Here is a 14,133-nt window from a genome sequence, read left to right on the forward strand (position 1 = left end):
ATGAAAGACATATAAGAATTCCGCATGTGAAGGTTTGGATTCAAGTGAAACATCCACCTTTAAAATGTTACTTAATTCTTTATTTTCTTTGTTTTATTTCATAAAAAGATATTAATACTTATACCATGATAATAATATTTTTATTTATTTTAGGATATATGGAAAAAATACAAAGTCTCATGGTAAAGTATTTGGGAGTTTATGAAAGAAGCTCGTGAAAACAGTTGGTCCTTTTTATATGTTTTTTTTGTTGGTTATGACATTTTTTTTTTCAAAATACAATGTCGACTCAATGTGTTTTGTATGGTTTTAATTATTATGCTTTGGTTGTTTCTTTAAGAAGTGGTTTTCGACAAGAAATATGTCCTTTGAGCTGTTCATAACCATGTTTATTTAGGTGTTGTTTGTTTTTTTGAAGCGAAAATGTCTAGAGTCTGCGGACCACCTCTGCAATCCTCGCAGAGGTGGATCAAACGGCTGCACCATGTAATAAAAGGCCTGTTTGTTTTTTTAACATCTGCAGACTGCTGCAATAAGTTAAAGTAAGGTGTGAAGATTTTTGAAGCAGATGGTCTAGTGATGCGCCACACAGTATACGCACAACCGTTTTTAAGTTAGAAGTCTTCTGAAAAACAAACAACTGCGAATGACCAAATGTTGCGCGTGTACTGCGCGGCGCAACAATAAGTGGTCGGAAGTGGCTTTTTAGAAAAAACAAACAGCACCTTAATTACTAGTTTGCTAGAATAAAAACATTTTGTGCACATAAATAAACAAGGGTTGCCTTAATTACCATGTGGTACGACATTGATAATAAATAATTTTTTTGATATTTACATTTTCAAACTTCATAATAAAAATAGAAGTGGCGAAAAAACAAAATTGCTCTAATAGGATTAATTATGTAGTTATTTATAACTTATTGAAAATTATTAAATTAATAAGTTGTATAAATAATGATATTTTGAAAGTTATAAGTATATATAAGATATTTTAAACTTAGGTTTATAAGAAAGTATAATATTCAATTGGTAAAAATAAGGATTTTAAAATATAAAAAAAAAGATTTAGACAAATATAATATTTTAAAATTTTATGAAGAATAATATAGTATTTAAAAATTATTTTGGACGTATAATGTTTTTATGTTTAATACTTAATTCTCTCTATTTTCTAAGGGATTTATTTTCAAGGGTTATCGCTATTAACTTCGTTACTAAAAAAACAACACCCAACTGAAAGCAAATTCATAATTTATAGAATACGAATGCAAAAGTTTGTTGAAGGGAGGGGGGTAACTTATGTTTGTTCAAAATGTTAGGGGGGAAAGTGTCATCTTCCCAATTTTATATAAAACTTACATTCAACCGAAAAGTCGAAAACCAATTTGGCGGTAAAACTCACAAATCTCCACCGCGCACTTTCGTTCTTGCCGCCACCTTCGCCGGCTCCGCCACCGGATTCAGTTGAAGTCGTCTTCATATTTCTATCTACGTGTAAGTTACTTCCTTACAGGTCTATTCATTTGAAAAAGGTAAGTTCGATCTTATGAATTTATCGTATGATCATCGATCAATGTTCAGATTCAATTAATTCTCGCTAAGCTTTAATTCCGCTAGCGTTCTATCATCTATGTACATGAATATCGAAATTTCTTAGAATACTTGCGTTTGTGTGGATCCATTGTCGAGTAGTTGTCAAATTAAACTTCTGGTTGATATTTAATGTTTGAAATATTTGTTTATTGATGTTTAGAAACTAATATTGACATATTGTTAATCATTGTTTATTGATGCTGTGTAATTGTTGACAATCATACCGTTAATGATTAGGGTTTAGATTAGGTCTCTTATGTATATTTGACTTTAATTAAAGTAAATCGCCTATTTGGGTTAAAAAAACTAAGAAAAATATGTTACTTTTTATTATTACAAATTAGTCATGTGCCTCTATCATCTCTAAACCATAAATCATGTCATCAGTCAGCCTTTTTTTTTTTTTTTTTTTTTTTTTTAATCACCAAATGTATGCGCATCCATCCATTTATATCTAATTTTCATAATTTCTTCCTCTTGATAATTTACTAGCTGGGAAGTGTAGTCTTGCCATTAAGGGACGTGGGGCCCGTGTCTTCTGATCAAATCCCCTCACGCAAACAAACCCTAAGGGGCAATTTAGGTATTTTGTTATCAGTCAAAGATTTTTATTAAACTATATAAATTAGAAACTATATCTCTACATACCTCTCCAGAAGCAGTATTGAATACCTTCTGTAGTCAAGCCTGGTAATAAAAGTTGATTTATAAAAAAGTTAAAAACACAGTATTCGTAGAGTTATTTTAATATGAACTTTTTACACTGATATTATGTAGCAAAAATAAAATACAGAAAAACACTTGTACTTTAACCAATTTAAACCACTTTTTTTTATTTCTGTATTAATTTTTTTGTATGTAAATGTTTATCTCATTTTTACCTTTAAATATTGTTGGTATGGAAGTTCCAAAGTAGACTGTTCTTCTTGGTAAATTCCATAACCAAGATCTTGGAACATCAATTGGGTTAAGGCTAGAGTCATGATCTGCAAACACCTACATTTCAACCAAAAACTTTTTTCAAAATTATACATTGAAAAATCTAATATTTTAATTATATCAGTAGAAATTGCTTTGTAGTAGATTTTTCAAAGTACAATATTACAATATGAAAAAACAAAATGAAAGGACATTGCTATTAATTACCTCATTAACTTGAAAGTATGTGCCATTGAGTGGGAAGCTCCCCCTCATTGCAGTTCGACATGGAATCTATTCATCGTATACATATAAGATCCAAATCAGATATAAGTTACATTTTTGGTCCCTGAACTATATCGAATTATTCAAATATTGTCCAAAAAGGAATCCTTTTGCTTTTTTTTTTTCATCCCTATTTCACTGTTTCTTAAAGTTTTTAGTCCTTGATTCATTAATTTTAGGAAACATGCCGATTATAGTGTAGGGACAATAATAAATCAGATATAAATTACACTTTTGGTCCCTGAGTTATATCAAATTATTCGAATATTGTCCAAAAAGGAATCCTTTTGCTTTTTTTTTTTCAGTTTTCATCCCTGTTTCACTGTTTCTTAACTTTTTTAGTCCTTGATTCGTTAATTTTAGGAAATATGACGATTAGTGTAGGGAACAAAATAAATCAGATATAAATTACATTTTTGGTCCCCGAGTTATATCGAATTATTCGAATATTGACCAAAAGGAATCCTTTTGCTTTTTTTTTTTTACATCTCTATTTCACTGTTTCTTAAAGTTTTTAGTCCTTGATTCATTAATTTTAGGAAATATGCCCATTATAGTGTAGGGACAATAATAAATTGGATATAAATTACATTTTTGGTCCCTGAGTTATATCGAATTATTCGAATATTGACCAAAAAGGAATCCTTTTGCTTTGAATTTTTTAATTTATTTATTTAATTTTCATCCCTATTTCACTGTTTCTTAACGTTTTTAGTCCTTGATCCGTTAATTTTAGGAAACATGACAATTATAGCATAGGGGCAAAAAAGTAATTTACCAAGAGTGTTCCTCTAACAGTTTGGGAATTTGCTTCTCGTATGCTGTTGCATGAAAAACATGTTTCATTATGACATAAGTTACCAGATTCTTGAGAGCTACATTGTCCTCCTGGTGGCTGAATCGATTCAGCAGTTTCACCTATTATTTAAAAAAAAAAAAAAAAAAATTAAAATTAAAATGGAAGAAATAGCAATTTTAATTTCTTCCTATTACAACATTGTACTTTGAAAAATCGATTTAATTATAACATTGTCATTTAAATACAAAGCAATTTTAAATGGTATAATAAGAAAAATTATTGAAAGTAAAATAGTAGTAGTTTACCAGGTGTCCAAATTGCAAGGAGGTATGAGCAAGGATCATCAGGCTCTCGTTTGTCCAGCTGGAATTTAGAGAAACATTTGTTTGAAAAAAAAATAAAATTAATGAAAATAAAATTTGTGTTTTCTAAAATGTATGCTTACTTACCCCTTCCAAGAGAGGATGTGAATCTGGAAGCTCATATCTGTAACATTGATATAAGGGTTAGAAATATGTTGTTATTATAAACAGTAAATTACAAAATAAATAAATAAATAAATATGTTGTTATCATGTCAGAATGGTTAATTTGGAAAATGCGTTTGAAACTTTTATGGTTTGATTGGAAAAAAGTATAACCATGAAATTTCCCTAAATAATATGGTTTTTCTGTAAAAAATAAAATAAAGGGTAGTTTCATAAAAGACCTTATATTGTGTGTTTTTTCCAGATTAAATCTTAAATTTATTTTTTGACTGAAAAAGACCTTGTATCTTTTCATTTTTTCCAATCTGGCCCTTTTAGTCATTTTTTTCCAAAAAAAATTGTAAAATTTGAGGGGTTTTTCGAGAATCTAAAAAAGTCGGGGGTTTATTTGGAAGCAGTTAGAAGGTTGAGGGTTTTTTTTCGGAAAAAAAAAGACAAAGTTGAGGGTTTTTTCGGAAAAATGAAAAAAAAAAATACAAGGTCTTTTTCAGTAAAAAAATAAATTTGAGGCTTAATCTGGAAAAAACACACAATATAAGGTCTTTTATGAGATTAACCCAAAAAACAATATGATAAATTGTGAAATCATAAAAGTGCGTTTTTCTGTATTTTAACTTTTTTTCCAATGTCAAAAGGTATACTAGTTTAATAACTATAGTAAAAAGTTATGACTAAATCGATAAAAAAGGTGAAAGTATGTTTGTCCTTATATATATATATATATATATATATATATATATATATATATTTCCAATTAGGATAAAGCATGTATACTTACACTTGATGCTCTGTTCTTAGCTGGCTGACATTTTTAAGCTTAGGTGTGGGAATAGAAGCAGCTTCTGATGTTAATGACACTAATGCCCTTGACATGTCACCTTCTTCAAGTTCCATATTATTTTCCATATAAGTCTGCAAATTCTGTGTAAACTCTTCCATATTAAGTCTAATTGTTGGGATTTCTTCAGAATCTTCTTCTTCTTCACAGAAATCCTCCATATCAAATTCTTCCATCTTTTCTGGCTCTGGTGTTGTTGGTTCTTCGATTATAGGGTGGTGGTTTTGGATGTCGGAGTCTGGCGGCAGGTGGTGGTTTGGTGGTGGCAGTAGGTGGTGGTGGGTGATGATTCCGGTGGGTGGTTTGTTTTCAGTTGCAGTTACTATACTTTTTTCCTCTGGGGCTGGTAGGGAAAGCCTTGCACTGTAGTAATTTTTTTTTATTAGTTTTTGGAGGATGAGGAGGGCATTTATGTCTTTTACATTGTCGAGATATCAAGATCCATGTCCTACCTTTTTGGGTGAAACAAAAAATTGCAATTTTTGTTTCTAGGGTTAATTTCGATGACAAGGATGAGGGCATTTACGTCTTTTTATGGTGTTTTAGAATATGAGGTTATGACCTTTATGTTTATAAGAGTTGTGAAAAGACTCATCATCATAATAATTTTTTGTAAAAAAGAAAAATGTTGGATATTTGAATTAAAAAAGAGAGATGTTGGTTTGAACTTAAACCTTGCAAATGCACTTGCAAAATGTCTGCATTCTCCTCTCATTGGACATGCATTACAATTCGGTTTATTCTTTGTACAAAAAACCTTCCCAAAAGTAATCATCTGATAATGTAATTCATACCTAATAATCATGCAATAAAAGATTACCAAAAATGTAATGTTTTTTTTTATAATATATGTAAATATGTTTTTTTTATAATATATGTAAATTGTCTTACAAAGTTCTTTGGTCTAATTTACAAAGCCGTGGCCACAAATATTTTTGTATAGACTCCAAAACCGGATACCTGTAAAAAAAAAACATAAACATTATCATTTTTTTTTTCATAATCCCAAATGTTTTTATAAACAGACTTGTACTGTGTTTGACATGCAGTAAGACAAAAATTGCAACTTTTTGTCTGTAATAAAAAGTAATGGGGCTTGTTTGTGAAAAAGACGGAAATGCCCTCCTAATCCTCATCATCAAAAAGAGCTCTAAAAAGCTTACAATTCTAAAAGATGCAACTGAAGAGACTCGGGAAGTGGTTGTAAGGGTACCCATCCAAGTCTTACAGCTATACGCCCCACATTTGTGTCAACCTAATTAAACACATACCAAATTTTTATTATTTAATTAAATAATACAATAATTAAAAAAAAAGATTTTTTTTTATTTAGTTCTTACTGGAAAAGCAAGATGATGAAGTGTAAGTAGGCGTACACACTCCACACTTTTCAACCCCAAACCTCTAAAGCTCAGTAGATACTCCCTAACACCAAACAATATAAATTCATATCATTAATTTTCTTATCTCACATATCATTAATTCATAATAGATTTAGAAAAAAAAAAAGAGTAAATTACACGAATGGTCCCTATGGTTTGTGGTAATTTGCAGGTTTGGTCCCTAACTTATTTTTTTAACTCGGAAGGTCCCTACAGTTTGTTTTTGTTGTGCACTTGGTCCTTGTCTTACCTAAAAAGACTATTTTGCCCTTGATTTTTTAATTTATTTAAATAAAATGAGGTAGGTAAGGTGAGGTGGAAGTGGGGTTGGAAGTGTGTTTATTTAAATAAATTAAAAAATCAAGGGCAAAATAGTCTTTTTTAGGTAAGACAAGGACCAAGTGCACAACAAAAACAAACTGTAGGGACCTTCCGAGTTAAAAAAATAAGTTAGGGACCAAACCTGCAAATTACCACAAACCATAGGGACCATTCGTGTAATATAAATTTGATGTTATTTTTCTTACTTGGATTTATCTGGTGGAACATCTCTTAACCATTCAAGATCTATGCTTCCATGGTCTCTTACAAGTCGATTCAGAAAATCCTGTGTAGATTTTTTTTTTTTTTTTTTTTATAAATTTTTATTCAAAACAAAACAAAAAAATAATGACATTATTACATTAACATATATGTAATATAGGTGTACCTTAATTCTTTCAGCAAGCATATTGTTCATACCCCTGTCTTTTATAGTGTCAGCAATTTCATTAACATCTGCTAATCTTAATGCTTCATAATCCAATGAATCCATATTATTTGGTGTTCTTTCTCTCTTATGATTAATTTCTGCTTTGATTCTCAAACTATCCCAATCGATTTTAATCTTTTTCTCTTTTCCGGTTTTACCCTTTTTTGTTACAAGCTTTCCATCTTCATTCAAACCTCTTGAACTTTCCTCAATGTTGTTGTTGTTGTTGTTGTTGTTGCTTTCAGTGACTTCTGAAATAGCCTTTTGTAGATCACAATTATTTTCTTGAGTTTCTTGATTAAAGATAATGTTTAACTTTAAATTCTGTGTTTCTTGGGTTGTAGATTCTGTTGATATTCCACTTTGTTCACTTCCACTATGATCAATATATTCATTGCTATGAACAACTTCTTTTTCTTCATATGAATCAGAGTTTTGTAGGGTCATAGAATTAAGATCTTGAGCTAGTTTTTGATCTGGATTTTCTTCATGTTCATACCATGTGATGGATTCTTCTATATCAAAATCACATGATTCTTTTATGGGTTTGATTGATTTGTCTTCTTCAAAGGGTTCATGGATGCTTTTTGACTTTAAGGGGTATTTTGCAGCTAGAGACATGAATGCTGAACTGAAAAAATGAACAAATATATATATAAAAATTCGGTGTTGTGAATTTATATTTAGTTTTTATAATATTTAGTGTACCTTGATGCATGATCTGATACGTTTTGTGTAAGGAAAACACCTGTAACTGAGTCTACAACTGACCCTTTCCAACAAGAGAAACGTCTATCACCTGAAATAAAAATTTCATTTTGGTTATTATGTTGCATTTGTTACAAGGGACAAAAGTCTTTGATAGGACTTAGGAGGGCATTAACGTCTTTTTTGTGCAAAAACTATAAGTTTAACTGATTAAGTATGTTAAAAGTTAAAGTAATGAACATGCATAAAATATCATTATTTTAATGTTTAATCTTATAAAACACCATTGTTTTTAAAAAATACCATCAGAAGGTAATCAACTAGAACCTTGTGTTCATAAAATATCATTATTTTAAGGTTTAATCTTATAAAAGACCTTATATTTTGTGTTTTTTTCCGGATTAAATCTCAAAAAAAAAAAAAAAAAGTTGCCTGAAAAAGACCTTGTATTTTTTCATTTTTTCCGAAAAAGCCCTCAACTTTGTATTTTTTTTTTCCGAAAAAAACCCTCAACCTTCTAAATACTTCCAAATAAACCCTCAATTTTTTTAGTTTCTCTAAAAAAACCCTCACATTTTACATTTTTTTTTTTGGAAAAAAATACAAGGTCTTTTTCAGGCAAAAAATAATTTTTGAGGTTTAATCCGGAAAAAACACAAAATATAAGGTCTTTTATGAGATTAACCTTTATTTTAATGGGTTTTAATGGTATTTTGTGAACAAAAAGAAATAATTCGTAACCCATTTACATCAAAACACATATACTTGATTACCCATTTATGACATTAATCCTTTAGTAAAATTAATTTCTTTTTATTTTATCAGCATGGTTTAAAAAAAAAAAAAAAAAAAACATCACCTTGGACAAGGTGCATTCTTGCAATGAAGGAAACTGCTCTCCCCTTGAATACATTTCTTTCATCTTCCCACCATTTTGTCTTATCATCATCTGTCCCATTTATTCCTTCACTGTTTATATCTTCCAACAAAAGTCTCCAAACTCTACTTGTTTCCTCATCAAGATCCACTTTAGGGCGTGGAATTCTTCTCTTCAATGGATTATAATCATCTTCAAAAGGAACAACACTTCTATCTTGTTGATATAAAACAATTCCATTCTTCTCTTGGAATCTTGTCAAGTATGGAACAAGTGCATGTCCATCTTTTTCCACCCTTTGGTTGTTGATGTCCAAATTCTTGAATTGATTTATGAGTGAATTGATATCGTATGCGGTTTTCCATCCAAAACCTGGATTAAGTGAATAGAGAAAAAAATGATTTAGTTTCTTGTTCTTCATAGGACAAGACTAGACACACTTTTGCACTGAGGGCATTTATGTCTTTTGTATAGATGACCCCTTTTTTGGGAGGGATAAAAGATGCAAATTTTGTCCCATTGACACCGGTCTCACTCGTAGTCCCAGTCCAATGCATGCCAAAAGCAGTACAAATAAGCCTTTCGGGATACTCCTGATGATGAGGACGAGGAGGGCATTTACGTCTTTTTGCATAGACGAGAAATTGAGAGCGATTCTTTAGTCCACTTTTTATGTCAAACACAAGCTTTCCGAGGTTACTTTCGATGATGAGGACAAGGAGGGCATTTACGTCTTTTGCATAGACCAGAGATCGAGAGCGAGTCTCAATCAAAACTTTTTGGGTGGACAAAAAAAATGAATTTTTTTTATTCCATTGACATTAGTCTCGGTTCGAGTCCAACACATGCCAAGCAAGCTTTCTAGGGCCACAATGTCATAATTAGGGCAATAAGGGCATTTACGTCTTTTGCACAAACGAGAGATCGAGAGGAAGTCTCTCTTCCACCTTTTTGGGTGGGACAAAATTATGCAAATTTTGCCCCATTAACATCACTCCTAGTCCAATGCATCCTTCTAGGCTACTTCCAATGATGAGGACGAAAAGGGCATTCATGTCTTTTGCACATACAAGAGATCAAGAGCGAATCTCTATGCCATCTTTTTAAAAAAATCAATTTTTTTTCCCATTGATATGAGATCGATGTCATTAAAAGAAGACATTGATTAGTACCTAGATGGTTTGTGAGGAAGTAGTGGTTATGATATGAAGATGACACAATAGAGTTTCTCTTTGTTCGTTTCTTTGTTGCTATATTAACACCAAAATCAGCAGAAAGAGCTTCCATGCATGTTAATGCTCTCTTATGATCCAACCATATTCCACCAAATGAAGCCAAATCACGCATCCGTTTTACACCCTTACTTCTCTTCTTTCTCACACTCCCCACATGACTAAATCCCCACATGTGCTTGTAAACTCTTGATCTTTCACGAACTTTAAACCGAAGAGCTTGAAAGCTGAAACTATTGTTTTTTGGAAACCAAATGGACGAAATTGCCCTTGATGTGATGGAACTCCGACACTTTGTGGTTCTCTTTTTCTTGTAGATTTCAGGAAAGTGTAAATATGCTTCCAAAGACTCAAATTCTCGTTTTGTTCCTCTTTCTTCTTCACCATTGCTAAAACATGCATTGGTGTCATTTCTAGCATCTTTTTGTGAAAAACTGATGTGTCGTTTTGCTCTTGACCATGTGTGCTTGATACCCTTTTCGGGTTTCTCTGACTTGTTTGGGGTAATGGGGCCCAGGGTTTGACTTCCATGTATTGTGTCTCCGGTCAACTGCCCGGTTGACCAAACTCCCGTATGCAAATCCTCCTCTTCCTCAAAGTTGATCTTTCTCCTACATGAATCCCTAGTTTTTGGAACTGTAATAGCTTCATTCACAATCTTCCTGATGTATTTCCTCTTTGTGGAGGAAGCCAATGGCTTTTTTGTAATTTTTGGTCGACCTTCTGTGACCACTTTTGGTCTATGCTTTCTTCTTTTTTGTTTCGGTTGTGGCGTTTTCTTGAGGTTAAAATCGTCACTTGACCCCTCTTCAAACTCCTCATTTACCTCCAATTCCCAAACATCATCATGTAATTGTTCAACATCAAACCTCATTTCATCTTGTTTTTCTTTATCTTCATCTGTTGTAATGGTTTGCTTTGGTGTCACTGGTGTTACTTGAGTAGAAATGCTTGTGATTAATTCTTCTTGTTCTGTTGCAATTGGAGGTGAATTTAGATCAAATAAGTACCTGGTTCCATCAGGCTGCCATTGTTGTGTGAAGCTGCTGCTGCTTCCAGTATCTTGATTCCCAAACTGCATGATTAATCTGGTGTCATTGCCACCAATGCCGCCACATCCACCACCGGAAACTTTTGTGGTGATGGCAGCGTCTGCAAGTGCAAGCAGATCACTACAAGGAATGCTCTTCCAGACATTATCCATCAAAAACCTGTTATACATGCCAGCATTCATATCAAGTTGTTCTTCAGATCCATTTTTGCAGTTTGATTTTGGGTCTGAAACATCTGGATTTGCAGGGGTGGATGGAGTCCAACAAACATTAACTGGGTAGCCTTCATATGAACTCTCTCTCCCTATATCCATTATCAAACCAGTTCTTCTTCCCCAACTATTTTTATGAAGAATTCATGAAAATAGAATGGGGAAAAAGCATCTTCAGCTTTTACAGTGCCGTACCTTCAATTATTCGACTCCTTTTTCAACATTATCTACAGAAACAGAAATTATATTTATAGAAATAAGATAAAAGTCGGAGAGAAAGAGAATAGAACTGATGTGACTACGTTTACGCAATTATTTTGGTGAAATCCATGAAAACGATACAAATGAAATTGAAGTTTTCAACGACAGAAGTGCATGATTATCTGGTCATCGAAATTTGTGTTTGCCTTTTCTAGTTTTTTCTATACATTTTAAGTTTTAGCTTCAAAACTAAAGAATCTTCAGTAGAAAACAGGGAGAAAAATTAGGAAAATATCATGTGAAAGCTTGAATTTGTAAAATCGGAAGTAAATTTCAGTTAGGGAGGAAGTGTTGGTCAAATTCATTTACTTCACACGAAAATAGCTCCTTCAACCAACAGATCTCCCAAAAAACGCGCATACAGTATAAAACTTAGTTGCAGAAATCCGACCGTTTAATAAATTGAAAGAAACACAAATTCGAGAACGAAAACACATAGTTTACACACAGTTTGTGTGAAAATCTGAACGAATGCTGGAAAAAACGAAGTACAGTGAAAAAAGCTGCTAACGTTGATCGGAGTCGTCGCTGAAGTAGGTTTTGTTGCCGGAGATCTAATTCAGTCGGTGATTGGCGGCGAAAAAATAAGCCATGAAAATGGAAGCAGAGTGTACATGGAAGAAGAGAGAGTGGGAGAAGATTAGAAGCAAGAAGAAAACACAGTAGAAGAGAAGTGGCTTTTTTATTCATGGCTTCTTTTTCGCAGTAATCTTTTAACAGCAAATTCTTTTAATAGCAAAGTTCTTATTTTAATATGATTAGGGGCAAGCTTATTAAATAAGGTACGTGACCTTGTGATAATATATCTTAGGAGGGTAATATATTTTTTTTATTTATACATATTTGGTTATTGAGTTTTTTTTTGTCCATATTTATTCTTTTAACTTGTTAAACTGTACATATTTAGTTCTTATGACCGACCATTTCAAGTTAGCTGGTAAAAATGACTTAATGGGTAATATATTTCTCACTTTGTATACATTTAATCCTTAATATTTTTGTACACATTTAGTCTTTAATTTTTTTATTTTTTTTGCAAAATAAGTTATTTTTGTTTTTGTTATCATTCAGTACATATGAATGATTTCTTTAGTTTTTTCTCACGACATCTTACATAGGACAATCATTAATAAAGTGTTTGGGGCTTTTGATGCTTATGTCCATCGCGATCTCGACTATTTGGTTGCTTAGGTCATGTGTTCTGAACGTCATAACTTCTTCATACAATCTTGGATTTTGATGATATTTATATCCATGCGTTTGTAGTTTAGTCTATTACAACTTTTTGTTTAGATTACTCCCGTTAAAAGTAATATATTTTACTTACAATCTTTATATCCATATGTTTTTTATGAATGCATATGGATGTTTTTTTTTATAAAATCGTAAGTAAAAATATTACATTTTAACGGGAGTAATCTTAACGAAAGTTGTAGTAGACTCAAAAAACGACCACGTGGATATAAAGATTGTTAAAATTTGATATCGTATGAAGAAGTTACGACGTTCATAAGACAAGACCTAAGCCAAACCACGAGACCTACGCAACCAAGCAGTCGAGATCACGATGGACATAAGCATCAACAAACCCAAACACCTCATCAATGATTGTCCCACGTAAGATGTCGTGAGAAAAACATAAAAATATCATTCATAAATACTGAATGAGTACAAAAACAAAAAAGACTTATTTTGAAACAAAAAATATTAAGGACTAAATGTGTACAAAAATATTAAAGATTAAATGTGTACAAAATGAGAAATATATTACCCTATTAAGTCATTTTTTTGTGCTAACCTGGAGTAATCGGTCATAAATACTGAATATCTACAGTTTAACAAGTTGAAGGAGTAAATGTGGACGGAAAAAACTCAGTGACCAAATGTGTACAAATCAAAAAATATATTACATTTTTAAGTCATTATCCCTATCAAGTATCAAAGGTTTATTAGTTGTACATATCAAAACGTGATTTAAGACGATATTTCTGTATATAAATAATAATTTTATTAGGTGTAAGACTCATGTATTACATGAGTTTATTTAAAAGAAAAATTAAATATAAAATTCTAAACATTTTAGAAATTTGAATTTATAAGAAAAATTAGAAAAATATTGAATTATTAAAATTAAAGTATTTTTCTGTTTTAAATTTAAACAAATAATTTAGATAAATAAACAAAGGAAACTAATGATGTTTTAATTTAGAGATTTTGAAATTAGAAGAAAAGTCAATTAATGAAATTGATATGCATTTGTTATTAATTTATTGCAATTATTATATTTAAATATTATGTGAAATTTAATAAAATGAAGAAAACTACAAAATGCCATGTGGAAAAAATTTAATTGAAAATAACTATAAAATGATATGTGGCCAAATCAATGAACGTGTGACATGTAGCAAAAAGATTATTAGAATAGATATGAATAGTTTAATATTATTTATTTTTATATATCTAAATGACTTAAGTCGGCAAATTTTTAAGGCGTAACGTCAGGTATAAACCTTAAAGTCATGGTGCACTATGGCAAAGCCATGACAAGCTTTTTAGAAACATGACTAGGGGTGAGAATTAGAATCAGATATCCGTTATTAGAACCAGAACCGTTACGGAACTGCCAAAACTAAAACTAATCCTCGAAGTTTAGAAACGATTGGGTTTCGACACACACGTGACTTGCTCCAATTTTTGTTTCTAAAGTTTAGAACTGATTGGAACTATTACTTGTCC

The 14,133-nt window shown here is 31.4% G+C and overlaps 1 protein-coding gene across 2 annotated transcripts; it reads right to left on the reverse strand.

The window, feature by feature from the left end:
* Positions 1-1,849: 1,849 nt before the first annotated feature.
* On the reverse strand, positions 1,850-12,103 carry LOC145159132 (DNA glycosylase/AP lyase ROS1-like). 2 transcript variants are annotated; one of them, XM_079078041.1, is made up of 18 exons: positions 11,909-12,103; positions 9,813-11,363; positions 8,623-9,012; positions 7,764-7,854; positions 7,014-7,686; positions 6,832-6,911; positions 6,263-6,347; positions 6,086-6,177; positions 5,814-5,882; positions 5,597-5,716; positions 4,863-5,285; positions 4,047-4,083; positions 3,903-3,960; positions 3,577-3,716; positions 2,742-2,807; positions 2,477-2,591; positions 2,244-2,282; positions 1,850-2,162 (listed from the first exon to the last, which is right to left on the reverse strand). In XM_079078041.1, the coding sequence occupies exons 2-18, from the start codon at positions 11,236-11,238 to the stop codon at positions 2,050-2,052; spliced, it is 4,017 nt and encodes a 1,338-aa protein (XP_078934167.1). In that variant the 5' UTR covers positions 11,239-11,363; positions 11,909-12,103; the 3' UTR covers positions 1,850-2,049. The 2 variants fall into 2 exon arrangements, with proteins under 2 accessions (XP_078934167.1, XP_078934168.1); XM_079078042.1 differs by having other exon boundaries at positions 11,890-12,103.
* Positions 12,104-14,133: the final 2,030 nt, after the last annotated feature.

This window comes from Lactuca virosa, chromosome 2, assembly GCF_052849685.1.
Source record: "Lactuca virosa cultivar CGN04683 chromosome 2, Lactuca_virosa_CGN04683_v6, whole genome shotgun sequence".
NCBI classification, from domain to species: Eukaryota; Viridiplantae; Streptophyta; class Magnoliopsida; order Asterales; family Asteraceae; genus Lactuca; species Lactuca virosa.